Consider the following 16,901-nt stretch of genomic DNA (forward strand, 5'->3'; position numbering starts at 1 on the left):
GATGAAATACACAGACACTTGCTACCACCACTGTACGATAACGAAAACACAGCACAAAAAACGCAAACGAAATCCTTCCCGAACCGATGTACTGGTTTTTAACACGACGGCGGAAGTGTAAACCAATCGTACGATTAAATCCTTCCCGTCGCGGATTTACACTTCTACACGACGAAGAATGATACAAATCGTACGATTCAATCCTTCCCGTCGCGGTGTATCAATCTTTGATTCGAAACGGAACCGAGAATTGTGTGTTAAAATCGACGAAAAAATCCTTCCCGACGCGACACACAATTCTTTCGCGAAGACTGCCACCCACTCACACCCAATCGCATATAATATTAATCAATATTGCCAATATATAAGCCTCAGGTGCATAAGGACTGAATTTGCCAGAAGAATTCCAAGTCCAAAACTTTTTCGCCAAAAATCAATCAAATCCACTTTCCCAATTTTTGCTGACCGGTGTAAAACATCCACATAGCAGCAGGTCAAAATTAGCAGCTGTTGGTGGCTTTGTGCTGTTGGCTTGGCTTCACTTTGCGCTTTCTTGGCTCGAAAAACAATGTACAGCAGTACAAAAGGCAAGCAAAATGGCCCAACTTGATGCAGCCAGCGCGTCGAGTAAAGAAAATGGTGTACTCACCGCTACCTTCCGTGTGGGGAATTCCTCCGATCCGGTTCGAAGGACCAATGTTGAGGATTCAGGGGGTAGCTTACCGGGTTCAATTAGATCGGAGGCTTTACCATTTGCTGCTTCCGCAGCAATCAACAGCAACAGCAGCGGGTGCACCTCGGGTCGATCAATCGATTAGCGCTGATGGTTGGTTGGCTCGCAGCTTTTCCACTGCCGACGGGTCAGGAGGAAGGTATTTGTTGCACCCTTTTTAATCCGCAGTACAACACACAGCACAAATCTGTTTCGGGTTTCGGATGTGCTTAAAAATAACACCGAATAGACGACCGATTGAACAAATTAAAACACCACTTTATTAACTTCTACAAACTCGACCGACGGAACAAACAACGAGTAGTACGGAGCTGATGTTGCCGCTACGAGATTTATTTTCAACTGGTTTATGCTGACTTGTTGTTGTTGCATCAGCTGGTTGGTGAGTTACCGTTTCAAAACAGTTCATCCGGTAACTCACTGCTATGCTATTTCTTATACTAGGATGGTTCATTTTTTACATTTTACAATAAATAGAAAATAATTATAGAAATTTTACACATAACAATTAATTAATTTAAGGTTGCAAATATTGTTACTTTTCGTTTCGGTATTAGGTTTGGTAACAAACAACTACTTTAAACGGAAACAAAATTTTGATCACAAAATAACTTAAAATCAAGTGGAGATGAGGTTAAAATATGTGGCTCAACCACGTGGTGAAAAGGCAGATGCTTCCAGAGACTGAAAAGACACGTAAAGATTGCAGTTCATCAAAACCGAAGAATGTATCGTGGAAATCATCGCCCAAAAGGCCAACTGATCGTTGGCCAGGTCGGCAGATACCCTACCTTACCTGAGAATGGCCTTTTTCTAGAAGATGCAAAAGAACCAAGAAGGTGAAATGATCCTTAAACTTGGGAAAAGGAAGGAAATGTGGAATGGAAACAAACAGGTGAGTTCGTATTTTGTTTTCCTTGCTGAACTAAACAATATTTTTTTTATATAATCCAACAACCTTTGGCGAATAGTTCGCTCTAAAATTATAATTCAAATGGCAGGGCGTTGAGACCAACTTAAAGTTTAAATATCATTTTAAGCATCTTTAGCACTGTTTATTTAAAAAAGGACATAGACAAAAATATAATTCTTAAAATGCTCTCCAGTTTCACTTCAAATGCCTAGCATGGTAAGCGATATGCTCACCGATAAAAGAAGAAACATAAAAATAGCTGTGATCGTACCCCTCCCGCATGTTCAGCACACACGGAACCTGGGCAGCTTTGGCCGCGTTCAGCAAATTCTCCGGCAAAAGTTGTTTATCCTTCAGGAAGCTATCCTCGGACCCCTGGTCGATGTACAGCTCCAGCGGTGGACCATTGTATCCGGCCACCAGCTTGGTAGCATCCCAATTGTTCCACTCCTCTTTTTGGTCATCACCAAAATACCCTCCGAACGCCTTCAATCCCCAGGGACAATCCGTTGGGTTACTGATGGGAGCAAATGCCGACACCGATTTGTAAAGCCCGGGATTTTTCAAGGCACATATCAGCGCTCCATGTCCGCCCATGCTGTGGCCGCTGATGCTCTGCTTATCGACAACCGTAGGGAAATTGTTGTTGATAACATCGATCAGTTCCTGGGTTACGTAGCTGAACATTTTGTAATGTTTGCTCCATGGTTCCTTGCTAGCATCTACATAGAATCCGGCTCCGCTACCAAAGTCCCAGGAATCGTCCTCCCCCGGTAGATTGACACCCCTTGGGGAAGTGTCCGGACAGACTACGATCAATCCATGTTCTACCGCATATCGCTGAGCGCCAGATTTCTGGATAAAATTGGTTTCGTTGCATGTCAACCCACTGAGCCAATACAAAACCGGAAGTTTACGTTCTCCGGCCTCCGCAGGCAGGAAGATGGCAAATTTCATTTCGCAGTCCAGTTCTTTGGACTGGTGCGAGTAGATTTTCTGCAAACCACCGAAGCATTTGTTCGATGAGATAAGCGTTATCACCGTCATTTTGGCTGGTGAATAAATTAACGTGAATAAGCTGGTTGAAAGAGTTCCTTATTTAAAGGTTATTACTTACCCAAACTACTACAATTACGAAGTGTAGCAATGAAATTAGCAATTTTGAAGTTTTTTGTTAACTATGCGATTGTATTAAGATAAATGATATTGAAAGTACACAACACCTGATGAGAGACAGAAAAGAAATGCCGGCGATATTATGGAAACCGACTCGAATCACACAAACTTGCACAAAATGTGACAGGAGAACACAGATTTAGGGTAAAGTAACGTATTCTCAGAATGATCGAATTTTGAAAATAAGTTTATGCCATTGATGCAAACCTTATATGAGTCTTCTATATATTTGCCACCTGGACTTTATTTTTAAAATTAAATTAAATAAATAGATACCTATAATAAATCAGCAGAAATAAAAAAAAACATATGAGTACATAAAAAAATGAGTTTAAATTGTTTGAAACGTTGTAGATAAAAAAAAAACATATTTTATGTACTTAAATAATTAAATGTTTGAGAAGGAGAATTTATAAGTACCTATTTACATGATTATTAACAAGAAATTTATGAAAATTTAATAGATAAGATATAATAGATTTAACACGTTCATCGCCTAGCGTCACTCACTAAAAATACAGGGTTGCTTGCATTTTTTATATTTGATACTCATAGTTTTTTTTACCGTTTTTTCGGTTAAAATAATATTTTTTCCGGTTTTTATTATACAGGTTTTTGAATATAAAATCATGATGAATAAAAAAAATCAATGTAAAACCCTATATTCATCTGTGCTATAATTTCTAACAACTGTTACTTCAAACTAAATCATGTAATTTTTTCGCATAAGATTGGTAGGTCTTCATAAAATGTAGGGAAGAATTCAACGAAATTCACATCTATTAATTGTTTTTCTCCACATAAAAAACTTATCAAAAGGTGTTCGGTAAACTTGATTTTGAAATTTAAATAGTTTTTGGGTTTTTTTTTTAACAATTCTTTATTTGAAACGGCTCATACCTTCAAGTTTTAAGGAGCCAAACTCGTTTTTGTTTCTACAATTGTTTGCTTAGCTAAACACTTTGAGTTTAAAGAAAAAGATGATAGAAAGGGAAATATAGAATTAAAGGTACAGATCGATAGTTTTTAGGTAGAAGTAGATTTCGAACATGTAAAGGGTGATAGGATCAAAATTTGGTCGAGGGAAAACGCGTGTAAATCTGTGAAATCGTTTATTTATTTATTATAAATCAACGGATCACATATTGATCCAAATGAAAAACTATAATTTAAGACAATGTACATACAAGCGGTAATCTATGTTAAACTTAAAACTCTAAGAATTTTTCTTCGGAATACATCACGTGAAACGTCAAAGTCGAAGTACCCGGAGTAGTGGTTAAATGTTTTTATAACACCGATTAGAGCTGTGTTGGCCCCATAATTGTTCAGCCGGAGAGGAACAAAGAGCTGAAGATCACGATTCCTCAAAACTCGTGGCCGTACGTTGAGTCGAAGTTCCTCTAACAATGCGGGGCAGTCTATTCTCGATGAGAGCAGATCCGCAACGACCGAGGCTCGTGTGGCGGTCCGGCAGGCTTGCAGCGTGTCGATGTCGATTAGACGACAGCGGCTCTCGTACCTTTATTTAGAAAATCAAATTAAATTTCTTTTTCAAGATTAATTAGTATAAAATTCAGAAAATATATTCAGTTAGGCTTCCGCTTTTCCAAATCCGATTTGTCGGGCCTTACGCTTAACCCCTGCCATCAAAATTTGGTACAGCCACCTTGTCCACCTTCTTCGCCGCAGAAAGCCTTGAACTGCTGCTCGTCCTTAGCAGTTTTGGTCTTCTTTAGGTTCCGCTTGACAATAGCCTAGTATTTCTCAATTGGGCGGAGCTCTGGCGTGTTGGGAGGGTTGTTGTCCTTGAGAACCACCTGCACGTTGTTGGCGGCGTACCACTCCATGGCCTATTTACCGTAATGGCAAGATGCCAAATTCTGCCAAAACAGTACGGAACAACCGTGTTTCTTCAGGAAAGGCAGCAGACGTTTATTCAAACACTCTTTCACGTAATTTTCTTGGTTTCTTGGTCCCGGAAGCTATGAAAATGCTGCTTTTCAAGCCACAGGTACAGATGGCTTGCCAAACCAGATATTTCTTCGCGAACTTTGACAGTTTCATGTGCTTGAAAATATCTGCTACCTTTCCCCTTCCTTTTGCCGTATAAAACTCCTGTCCCGGAAGCTGCTTGTAGTCGGCTTTGACGTAGGTTTCGTCGTCCATTACCACGCAGTCAAACTTCGTCAGCATCGTCGTGAACAGCCTCCGGGATCGCGCTTTGGCCGTCGTATTTTGTTTATCATGGCGATTTGGAATCACTACCTTCTTGTAAGTCGATAGTCCGGCTCGTTTTTCGGCTCGATGCACGGTTGTAGACCAGGGGTGAGCAACCTTTTCAACCTACGGGCCAATTTAAATATGAAATCTTGTCTGCGGGCCACACTTGAAATAACATGTTGTTTTCAAAATAATAAGTAGAGTAATTTGGCGAAAACAAATCTGGAAAAGGAAAGATAAAACGAATTCACGTGTTTAAACAAAAATTTAACACGACTTTTGAAATACCAGATATTGAAAAGGCACATCCCTAAATCTTTGTCATTTTTAAATACTCTCTATATTTAATAGTACTTCTTGGCGAACAATTGTTTTCACAAAATTCTTGTTATAACGATGCTACTATTCGTCATCACTTCCATTCAAAAAATTTCTGGAGCTTATCACAGTGACAACTAAGAGAATGAAAAGTACATATTCAAAGAAATCACCGTCTTTTAAGCGTTGGATGTTGAATCGCTAATTGACTTTCTGTATTTTTTTTCCGCAATTAAAATTTGTCTTTGAGCCTAGATTTCATTCCTACAAACGGTAAAACCCCATTTCGAAGTTCTGTATTGGATCATTGCATTGAGATGTTAAGTAAAGTTGTCAAAATCAAAAACTACATTCCTGATTCTAGAATTTATATCCAGATTTTTATAATTTTCAATCTCATTTGGATATCATTGGGATAGGATTTCTAAAGCTATATTAGAGGCCGTCCATAAATGAGGTCACGCAAAATTTGGTAAAATTTTACCCCCCCTCCCTCCTCTGTCACATATTGTTACAATTTCCGCAACCCCCCTTTTTGTATTACGTCACGTTTTCCTAACCCCCCTCCCCCATGGAGTAAAATTTTCAACCCTTTAGAAATTTGATTAAAAATGTTGCTTTTTAAAATTCATCAGTTTTATTCAAAGAATTGAAAAAAAGTTTAACAACTTTTAACAAGCCTTCAACCATTGCTTAATACACATTTCAATCAGTGCAGTGAGTCCAAGGATTATGTTGATGACTTTCCATATCAATCCACCCAAATCTAGTTCCTCTTCTTCAATACATTCGCATTCCAAATCTTCTCCACAGGATAGAATAGCCAAGCAATCCTGTTCACGTTTTGCCACTTTAGTGGGACGGACTTTCCTGAGTGTTGCAGTGGAATGTTGTGAACTTTCTTATGCTCACAAAAAATTTACCAGAAGAGATTAGTTGAGTATTATTATTCATTTAATGAATGATGCAAGTTTAATTTTGTTGAATTTAGGATGAATTATTTGTTATTGTTTTGCTGTTTTTATTTTTTTTTTGTAATGATAAGTGATTCCACGCTCAAGCTGATCCCCCCTCCCCCCCATGTCACAAATTGTCACAAAAATTGAAACCCCCTCTCCCCCCCCTAACGCGTGACATCATTAATGGACGGCCCCTTATGACTTTGTTATTGTGGAATGCGAATGATAAGTAAAATAACTCAATTTATCGATGTTTGTTTGAAATTTTCTTTCAAATTTCTGAAAAAAGCATCACAGAAACCGCCAAAGACCTTTTGGGTCGAATCACAGAATTTCAGATATTATTTTAATCAATTTTTGTCGGTAACTTTGATGCCGGCTGATTCAGGTTGATAAAAATCTAAATTCGTCGACATTATTAACCTTTCATAATTTTCGTCAATAATTTAGAAAAAAAAATATTTCGCAAATTTTTGGTTTAGATTTCTATTTCTAGTATTTGAATGTTAACAAAACAAGCCTTTTTGTCGAATTGGATAGGATAATTTAAAAAAAATTATCTGCTGAGCATATTTTTTATCACACAACACTATTTTTGTTGGAAACGAAAATTATGACTTGACTAACGGACTTCGAAATTCGTTTGATCATGTTTAGCTTCCTATTTTTGGCAACCCTTCCGACTCACTCTAAAAGATTTTGCTTTTCAAATTGGTAGGAGTTAAATAATTAGGAAAAATGTATCCTGATTAAAAAAAACTCCAATATTACGTTATGCGTTGGCGATTTTGCCAGCTTTGCGTGCGAGCAGCTCGGATTTTCGCGATGCGCAAGCAAAATTTTGATACGCTGCTCTTCTTCCTTGGGTGGCATTTTGACAACTGAAGAATCAAAATAGGAGCAACATTCTACACACACACACACACACACACACACACACACACACACACACACACACACACACACACCTTCAAAATGAGGGGTGTTCAGGTTTTTTAAATGCAAAATTGAAAGAAATACGTCAAGTTGATATTGACCTTTAGTATGGGAAAATTTCATGATCGAATTTCGAAAACTAACCATATACATTTTGTAGATTGGTTCAAAAAACTGATCTATTCAAAATTTAAGCTCAATCGAACTTGATTTAGAGGTGCCTAGAATCGTTCACAGTTTCTGTTTTTGACTCTCAAAAATCACCAAAGGTGGCTCCAAAGAAAAACCGAAAACCCGAAATTTAAATTTTAATGCCGCATGACTTAAAAATGCATCAAACGTCGAATTCTGGTGTAATTTCGAAAACAAAATTTTTGTTAAAAATCGACTTAAGAATTTGAAAGTTGAATCGAAATTCAATTTTTGATTCCAAATGAATTAAAAATGGATGAAATTATCTCGAAAATGTTTTTTTGGTGAAACATCGATTCCAGTTCCAGAAAACCATTTATAAATAATAAAAAAAAACAATTTTTATTGGGTTAGAAAAATTCTCGAACTGAAGCTTTTTAAGGAATTGAATGATTTTGAAAGAATCTGATCTCTAACAAAGTGCTGCTAGCAAATAGCAATACGGAAAATTATAAAACGGTTAACAAAACACATATTTTGAAAAAAAATTTAACCATGAGATTAAATTAATCAACTTCAATAGATACAATTATTCGTTATGTTTTTTGTTACATTTCTGTCCATCTCAGCAACGTTCATGATAAGATTTTTTTTTGTGTTTAATTAGAGAAATTTGAAACAAAGTTAATCCGTTAAATTGATTTTCCGACATCCATGTTCGAGGAAGCCTGCGCGGTGATGCTTAAATTCAGGAGTTACAGACACTTTATTTTTCTATGATTTCAGCAAAAATTGAGATCCGCTATTTTCTAGAATCAACCTTAAAAACATTTTTTTAAACCTGATAGTGTTGCAGAACAGTGGTTATTGAAACAACTTGTTGGTTTGGCTGTTGAACATTGACTGACTATATTTTATTTCTTAAAAACTACATGCCTTCTCGGATGATGTTTGATTATTCTAAGACTACTTTGTTGCACATAATTAGCATATTTACAACACTCCTCCTCAACAAAGTTAAGTTTTAAGTTTGGCTCCCCAGGTTTTCGCTGATTCCTTGTTGATTTCGACGGCTCTCCAGCTTCCCTCGGTCGGCCGGTAGGTTTCTTCGACTCCACAGCAATACCGGTAACTTCTCCAAAGCGTTCCGGTGGGACTCCCTTAGTCGCTCTCGTTGACCGTCGCGGTTCAGCAGGTGGTTCGAAATTCAAAATGGATTCCAACGATTCCTCACCTTGATTTTCGGTTTCTTCGGATTCTTCTTCATTGGCAGTATCGCAACCATCTAAATCTGCCGCATCGTTGTCGTTCTCGATTTCCTCCAGCGTCTCATGAACGAATGGTTTCAAAATTGAGTGAAATTCGACGATATTCTCCTCCTGAACGACTACGGTGGGCCCTTCAACCAGATTTCGCCTCTCACTTTGGGCGATCGCATTCCGGTTCCGGCGGCCTAGCTTCTCGTTGCTTTCACGTTTGCTATCCTTTGGATGGACCTCGCCAGCCAGGGGGATAACTTTGTTCGGTTGCTTCAACACGTACAAACCTTGTTTGAGTGTTGCTATGGCAGCAGTTTGGTTGCCATGCATCACCCGGCAACCTTGTTTGTTGAAAATAACAGTTCCATTTTTCTGCACCAATGAAGGAACCGACAGGAGATTTGTAGCCAACGTGGGTGCATAAAATGCCTTGCTCAGCTTGATTTCCGTCTTCTTGCCTTTGTCGTCGATGCACTGGATCAAACAGGGACCTTCTCCAACGACAACCGCCTTTTTTCCATCCGCCAGAGTAACGGTTTTTTCTTTGCTCCCGTTCACCTCCAGAAAATAATCTCGGTTCGCGACGAAATGGCTTGTCGCGCCCGAATCCACAATCCACGGATAAGAGGCTTCTGTCTTGCTGGCCGTGAATGCAAATGAATCTGCATTTCCCTTCTTCATAATCGGTTTCGGCTCATTCTCGGAATTTCGAATTCGCTTACGGCACTCCTTCATGATGTGACCCGCTTTCTTGCAGTAATGGCAGGTCTTTTTCCTTACTTGTCCAACCTTCAATGCTAAATCGGATTCAGCACCTTCCTTTTTCGCTGCTTCGTCTAACAGCTTCCGTTTGACGAGTTCGAGTGTCAGATCGTTATCCGAACGGCTCTCAAGGGCAGTAGTCAACGTGTCGAATGAACTTGGCAGGCTTCGCAAAATCATGGCGACCATAAGATTGTCCTCCAACTTCTGCCCGGCATTCGCTAGACTGCTGAACAGCTCCTCCATCGAAAAAATATGCTCCGCCATGTCCTCTCCTTCCGAATAGCGCTTGTCACAAATTTTCTTGAGCAACGAGACCTTCGATGTTAGACTGACCTTTTGATGGTGGTTTTCCAACGCCTTCCACGCTTCCTTCGCGGTCTTCGATGAACGGATTAGCGGATGCTGATTGTCCTCGATGAGTAACCCGATAGTAGCTCTGGCTTTGGCGTCCCCAGCTTTCCAGACAGTTTCTGCTTCCGTAGCTCTGCTTTCTCACCCGAATCAACGTAACGGCACAAGTCTTCCCGAACCAGCAAAAGTTCAACCTTGAAGCACCAGCTGGAATAGTTGGAATTGTTCAGCTTCTGCAGGCTAAATTTGCTTCCGTCCATATTGCTTCTAGAATATTCTGCTTCCGTTCGAAGAATTTTTCACGCAGGCCCATAACCTGTTGCAGAACAGTGGTTATTGAAAGAACTTGTTGGTTTGGCTGTTGAACATTGACTGACTATATTTTATTTCTTAAAAACTACATGCCTTCTCGGATGATGTTTGATTATTCTAAGACTACTTTGTTGCACATAATTAGCATATTTACAACAGATAGGATATATGGTTTTCAAATAGAAATGATAGACAATTTGAAATGCTCAACTCAACATCCATAACTTTTTTTTTTAATCAAATTTATGATCAGGTTAAGTGATTCGGGTCAGAAAGGTCTCTATCATACAATTAATCAGAATAAATATTGTTATAAAATTTGTCCATACTAATGTGGGTCAAATAGGTCGCGATTCAAATCAGGCTTCATCATTCTTATTCATCAAATTTGTTTTTCTCCGTTCCTGCATGCATACCGTTATCAATTTACTGCGTCCCATCGCTTTAAATCACATCGCTCGAGCCTGAGTGACATACAACGTGAAATTTGTCGAGCTTTATTAGGAAAGTTTTAATGAAAGTGTAGTCGCAACTTCGCTCTATATCTACATTGTGTAGGGATTTCGCTAAAGTTTTCTGATCTGCTCTTGTTCTCTTATGATGGTGATTGCTACGGTACTACTTCTGTCTGCATAGAGAAGTGTTGTAGGATTGTGTCTGCGTCGCCAATTGTATACGAAAAACTTGCCCGGCTTATACATAACCTATATAGGAAAAACTTCTTGGCCGGTAGATTAATTTTTTTCTCCTACTTTTTGCAGAACCTTTTCTGTTTGGGTATGTTGCTACGCTACTGTTTTAGTTTGATTCGAACTTGTTGCCCATTGTTGACGCAAGTATTGCGGAATGGAACTTCTTTATTCGAGCTTAACAAATTGAATGTCGACCTGTTTTGAAAGTAACAAAATTAGAACTTCTTGTAAGGTTATATGATTGCCAAACATGAAGTTATGATAAAAGGAGGAATTCAATAATTTATGGGTAACAGTAATGGAGGGCCGTTTTTGAATTCCCAAAATCGCTTTAGATCATTCTAAACAAGCCCCACACGTTTGTTAACATGCCGTCCGTTACTCGGAAATCTTCGCCATTTTAGAACATAAACCGGAAGTGCATTTCCACCGGCGGCGTAAATTTATTGCACAAATCCCATTAGTAATAAATCTCGAGTTTTCTCGAGAAAGAAAGCAAAATTTTTTCCCCTTCTAACTCAAACGTGCCAAGCCGGGGCTTTTGAATTTTGCACTTTTAACCAGCATTTTTGCCGGTTCGATAAGGTTGCAACGAGTAATTGAAAGAACGAAACCTTCAAGGTGTGGTTGGATTTCCGCTGCCAAAAAAAATGTTCTTACCAAAGTATCGATAAATTCTACCCTGGGGAAATGCTGAAACGAGCGCAAAGCATTCGCTAGCTCTCCACAGACAAGAATCATGAAGCTCAAACTTAATTTCAGTTCAAATTTTTAAAAGTTATAAATTGAACTTGAAGACATTTGAGAACGTAACTTCAGGAATGAATCTGGTTAACACACCATTGAATATTTCTCTTTTAATAGAATGTAAATTTATTCCAAACGCTAAACAATTTCAAGGTACTTTTATCCATTAACTGATCATCAGCAGCGATTTCGTGAATTTTAAAACGATTTTCCCGTTCGTTTCTCTAGCCGGCATCAGTTAGATTGCCAGACAGTTGCATCTACTAGTTCGCGTTGTTTGCTTTCCGCGATGGGAGGATGCAGTGCGGAATACGAATATCAGCATCTTTGGTACATTTATCTTCCGAGTGCTTATTTCTTGCATCACCCAGCAGAAGGATCTTTCAACTCGGCACTTGGCAGCATTTTTTTCGGTGTGGAGTGAGTGAAAATGTTAAAACTATTTTTTTGCTCTCTTGCAGCTTCCATTGAAGCGGAGCTACAAATAGTAGCACAGTGGCAAATAAATAACTGTCATTTTTAAACAACTAGTGAAAGCGAAATGGAATCAACTCAACCGATGTTTGTAAGCTGGGTGCGATTTCCCGGTTTCGGTGTTGATAGTTTACTATCAAGATGGGTACAACGTTTGAAAAATATATCCCTTTGAATGTTCCAAAGACATCTAAGACTTAATTTTCCGAGGGTGCTTTTAAAAAGTTGATATTTAAACTTTATTTTTACTTTAGTAGAAAATACTGACAATGCCAAATTTCAACAAAGTGTGGAAAAAAAACGACAGGATATGAAAAAAAATCACAGAAATGACAAAAATGACAAAAATGACAAAAATGACAAAAATGACAAAAATGACAAAAATGACAAAAATGACAAAAATGACAAAAATGACAAAAATGACAAAAATGACAAAAATGACAAAAATGACAAAAATGACAAAAATGACAAAAATGACAAAAATGACAAAAATGACAAAAATGACAAAAATGACAAAAATGACAAAAATGACAAAAATGACAAAAATGACAAAAATGACAAAAATGACAAAAATGACAAAAATGACAAAAATGACAAAAATGACAAAAATGACAAAAATGAAAAAAATGACAAAAATGACAAAAGTGACAAAAATGACAAAAATGACAAAAGTGACAAAAATGACAAAAATGACAAAAAAAGACAAAAATGACAAAAATGACAAAAATGACAAAAATGACAAAAATGACAAAAATGACAAAAATGACTGTTGAGGCAAATCCCCACAAAATCGCCGGTCCGGTAAACCAACGGTAGAATGTTCGGACGATAATTAAATACGCGCACAACAGGTGATACGATCACGGGAAACATATATTTAAACTAAAATTAAAACGCTCAACTTTAAACGAGCAACAGTGGACTGTATTTTTAACTTCAAAAACGCTACTTAACTCAACTGACACGGGTGACCGATTGAAACTCCTTTGTCCCGCTACTGACTAGCTATCGGTCATTCCTTTTCCACTATGCACACACGCACTGTTTGTCCTGACCACTGTAGATCCGTGCGGCAAAGGTAAAACAATTGATGCTGCTTGTGGCTGACGCGGATATCTCTATTTCATTACTTTTGAGTCGTGTTGCTGCTGTTTGGCGCGAACATACCGCCCACCTTGAGTTTACTCAACAAGAACCTTATCGACCCCGACCTCCATGTTAGCTTCTCCGGTTCTTCAGCTTTGTCGACATCCAACCTGATCCATGTATTTTTCTGTTGTGTGTTGACCGACAGTCGAGCGGTGATACGAGGTTCTGAGGTATCACCTTTTGAGAAAGTAGGTATCCTGTTGAAGAAAAGAAAACGACAATTTCTCCATGCTTTTTGTAGTCAGGAAGAACGTAACTTTGATATAGCCCCCTGGCATCGACGGCAGAATTGCCGCTGCTAGCCTTTGCGCCCCTTCTGGGGGCATACTTATCTAATGAAGAAGTGTTGATTTCAACAAGGTTCCTAGCCTGGTCTGATAGAAATTGATGTATTCTTGACTTGTCCCCTGGCAGTTTTAACTATCTGTGGGGGCTCATTTAGCGTAAACGATGACCATTTGACAAAAAATGGACCACACCATAAGTGACTGCCCTGAAGATCTTCAACTTTCGGTGCGACGGATGTATCCTGGCGGAGAAAAACTAATGTAGGTTCCGCAAGCAAACAGATAGGGTAGGACGTAACTTAATGATTGGCCCCCTGGCAAATGCAGCCAAATCGCTGCCAGTGCCATCAATGCCCCTCATGGGGGCGTGAAATACCTTATTATTATTCGATGAAGCAGAACGATAACGACAAACGACGATAGCGTTGGATTATATATGTAGGCGATTCTGGACATCAAGTTAATACGGTGCGCTGTACAACCCTGGCGAAGAACGGACACTGTAGATTTCGCAAATAATCATATAGAATTGAACATATCTTCTCAGTTGGCCCCCTGGCAAACACGGTCGAATATGCCGCAAGTGCCAATAGTGCCCCTCATGGGGGCGAACAATATTTTTTTTTCTGGGTAAATGAATAAACGGTTGAACATAACAAGGGCCTTCATAATCCGGAACGGTGCGTTGTACAACCCTGGCGGAGGAAAAAACACTGTATGTTCCACGACAAACGAGATAGGTTGAACGTAACTTAGCAGTTGGCCCCCTGGCAATACGGTCAAGTGTGCCGCCAGTGCCAACAGTGCCCCTCATGGGGGCGGAAAATACTTATACATCAGTCCAGTGCGACAATGGGTGTTTTAATACTGCTCTCGAAGATTTTAAAAATGCCTGTCTCGGGCACTGCGAAGAGTAGTAGCTGCTTCGGTGCTCATCTCAAAGGTTTTGTAAAATCCTCGGAATTCGTATGCTACCGTATCCTTACGGAATATGATCCATCGGGAAACAAACGCTCTGAAGAACCGCTTTAGTCTGTCTCTGAATTGTAGCCAATACTCATGTTGACAGGCTTCATCACAAGAATGCTTTAATATCCAAAGCTCTTGGAGAAACATGTATACTAAGACAATTGATGGGGTTGCGATTACTTCAAGATCAAACAAACAGGTAGCAAAAAGATAAATTAGCCAGAATACTAGTAGTACAAGTCTCCAACATGTAAATTTGAAATAAGATGAATCCTCATCAAATTTTTCAGTTGATGTCATAGCAATACAAGACACAATCGGTGTTCCTGGTAGCTCTCCTGCGACAATCCATCCAAGATGTGTATTTTGTAGCATTGGACCGGCATCGTTGATCCTCATCTGGTCCGGTAACATCACATCGTAAAACAAAGATACTCCAATCACAATATCAACCGATCTCGATTTGTTAAAGTCGGGATCTGCAAGACTGATGGATGGTGGCAGTTTCCAAGTGTTGACATCGATGCTTTTTTGGGGCAAATCCAGCGTGATTTGAGGTAACACAAAGAATTTACTTTCGACGGTAGTAAACGTAGATGTACAAGACACAATTCGAGCAATAACAGACTCTTTAGAAACATTTGTACAACCTCCAACACCTTTGATAGCAACATTTTCTTGAGAACGTACGAAGTTTAGCTTCTTTGATAACTCCTCGGTGAATAAACAAGTCTGAGAGCCATTGTCCAACAATGCGCGAGCCAAGACTGTGTTTCCGTTGCTATCAGCGAGCATGACAACGGCTGTCGACAGAATAGCAGTGTGGGTGTTCTGTTGGGTACTCAGTAGAGTAGTAGTATGGTGACTAACAGTGGGTGTGTTTGTGGGAGGTGGCTGTTGTGTAGATTGGGAGCTATTTAACATAGGTTGGTTACTATTCGTCCGGGACTGATCGTATTGCGAGTAGGGTTCATTTCTTGACTGACTGTTCGCGCGTTGAGGTCTTTGTGAGGCTTGAAAGAAATTTTGCGTGTTCGAATGGCTACTTTGGTTTGGAGAATATGGATGCAGTAGAAAATGATGACGCTGACCACACTTCAAACAGGAACTACGTGAACATTCTGCAACAAAATGTCCGGAATCTAAACAGTTGAAGCAGAGTCCCAACCTTCGGACTAAAACCTTCCGATCGATCACCCTCATCCTGCTGAAACTTGAACATTGCTCTGCCTTGTGTGGTCCTCTTTTGCAGATAGGACAAAAACTCTGGACAGTAACCGTACTGTGGCTGATGGAGACCCTCAAATTCCGCTGATTGTCATTTCCATTGCGACTGGCCGTTGACTGTAGAATCGAACACTGGTTCTCTAGGAACGCTACCATGGCTTCGTAGGAAGGCACGTTTTTAGAAGCATGGTGAGTTTCCCAGAGTCGGTAGGTTTCTGTGTCCAACTTCTGCGACAGCATAAATGCCAACAGTGGACTCCAATTACTTGGCTTCTGGTTCAATTTTTCCAACTGCTGCAGATTAGTTTGGAACGTCGTCAGCAACGTATTCAACCCTTCGAAACTTTCCGTTCGCATGGCAGGTGCTGCAAAGAGTGTGCTCATGTGCTCCTGGGCTATCAGCTTATGGTTTTCATACTTAGATTCCAAAATGCTCCAAGCTAGTCCGTAATTGATCGCCGATACTTGAATTTGGTTGATTTGGAGAAGAGCATCATCTCTTAACGACGCACGGAGGTAGTTGAACTTGTCCATCTGATTTAACTGGACATTGTCGTGAATAAGCGACTTGAAATTATCTCGGAAGTTGATCCAATCAGCAAGTTTTCCAGAAAAGGTCGGCAGCTTTAGCTCGGGAAATTTGGTGTGGCACGGTAACGTCGAGTCGGAAACCGAAGATTCAGTTGGTCGAGCTGGGATCGACTCAATCCTCGACAACAACTGTTGTTTCACCGAGAAATATCGGCTTACAAATTCCTTAAACACATGTTTGTTTTCCTTCCTCTGGGACTCCTTTCTAACTGTACGTTCCTTCTCGTCATCTTCGTCGTTGTCGTTCGTGTCCAAATCTTCTAAAACCGTTTCGATCTGAATCCGCAAGTCACAAAAGGTGTCATAGGCTTCTTCCAATTTCACTAATCGTGGCTGGAGTGAACATTGCTCCTGATAGTCCTCATGTTCCTGAAGGAAGTCTTCTAAATTTTCAAGCAAATTCCACAGAATTTGTTCTTTTTTACGAAGATGACGTAGTTCATCAGCCATATTGTTACACAACGCACTTTGTATGAACACTTATCACAAAATCACCCACGAGACCTCAAACGACAACGAATTGACAGATTTGATTCGATAGAAGTAATGTTCCAAATTCTGATTACTTGATCAGTACGAGTTGATGTTTGATATTCCAATTCTATGCTCTCTGTGTCAACCGGAGAATGCTATTTTTTTTGACTCCTCAATTTAATGAATTTGTAAAATTAAACTCAAATCAGGTTCC

At 39.5% G+C, this 16,901-nt stretch overlaps 2 protein-coding genes across 2 annotated transcripts; both read right to left on the reverse strand.

Annotated features, from left to right (window-relative positions):
- Positions 1-1,792: 1,792 nt before the first annotated feature.
- On the reverse strand, positions 1,793-2,901 carry LOC129757828 (S-formylglutathione hydrolase-like). Its single transcript, XM_055755151.1, has 2 exons — positions 2,764-2,901; positions 1,793-2,698 (listed from the first exon to the last, which is right to left on the reverse strand). The coding sequence occupies exon 2, from the start codon at positions 2,691-2,693 to the stop codon at positions 1,842-1,844; it is 852 nt and encodes a 283-aa protein (XP_055611126.1). The 5' UTR covers positions 2,694-2,698; positions 2,764-2,901; the 3' UTR covers positions 1,793-1,841.
- A 6,802-nt stretch (positions 2,902-9,703) lies between these two features.
- Positions 9,704-16,663, reverse strand: LOC129753745 (uncharacterized). The gene is made up of 2 exons (XM_055749590.1): positions 14,704-16,663; positions 9,704-9,972 (listed from the first exon to the last, which is right to left on the reverse strand). Exons 1-2 carry the CDS (start codon positions 16,661-16,663, stop codon positions 9,704-9,706), a joined length of 2,229 nt encoding a protein of 742 aa, XP_055605565.1.
- Between the last annotated feature and the right edge of the window lie 238 nt (positions 16,664-16,901).

Source organism: Uranotaenia lowii, chromosome 3, assembly GCF_029784155.1.
Source record: "Uranotaenia lowii strain MFRU-FL chromosome 3, ASM2978415v1, whole genome shotgun sequence".
In the NCBI taxonomy this organism is placed as follows: domain Eukaryota; kingdom Metazoa; phylum Arthropoda; class Insecta; order Diptera; family Culicidae; genus Uranotaenia; species Uranotaenia lowii.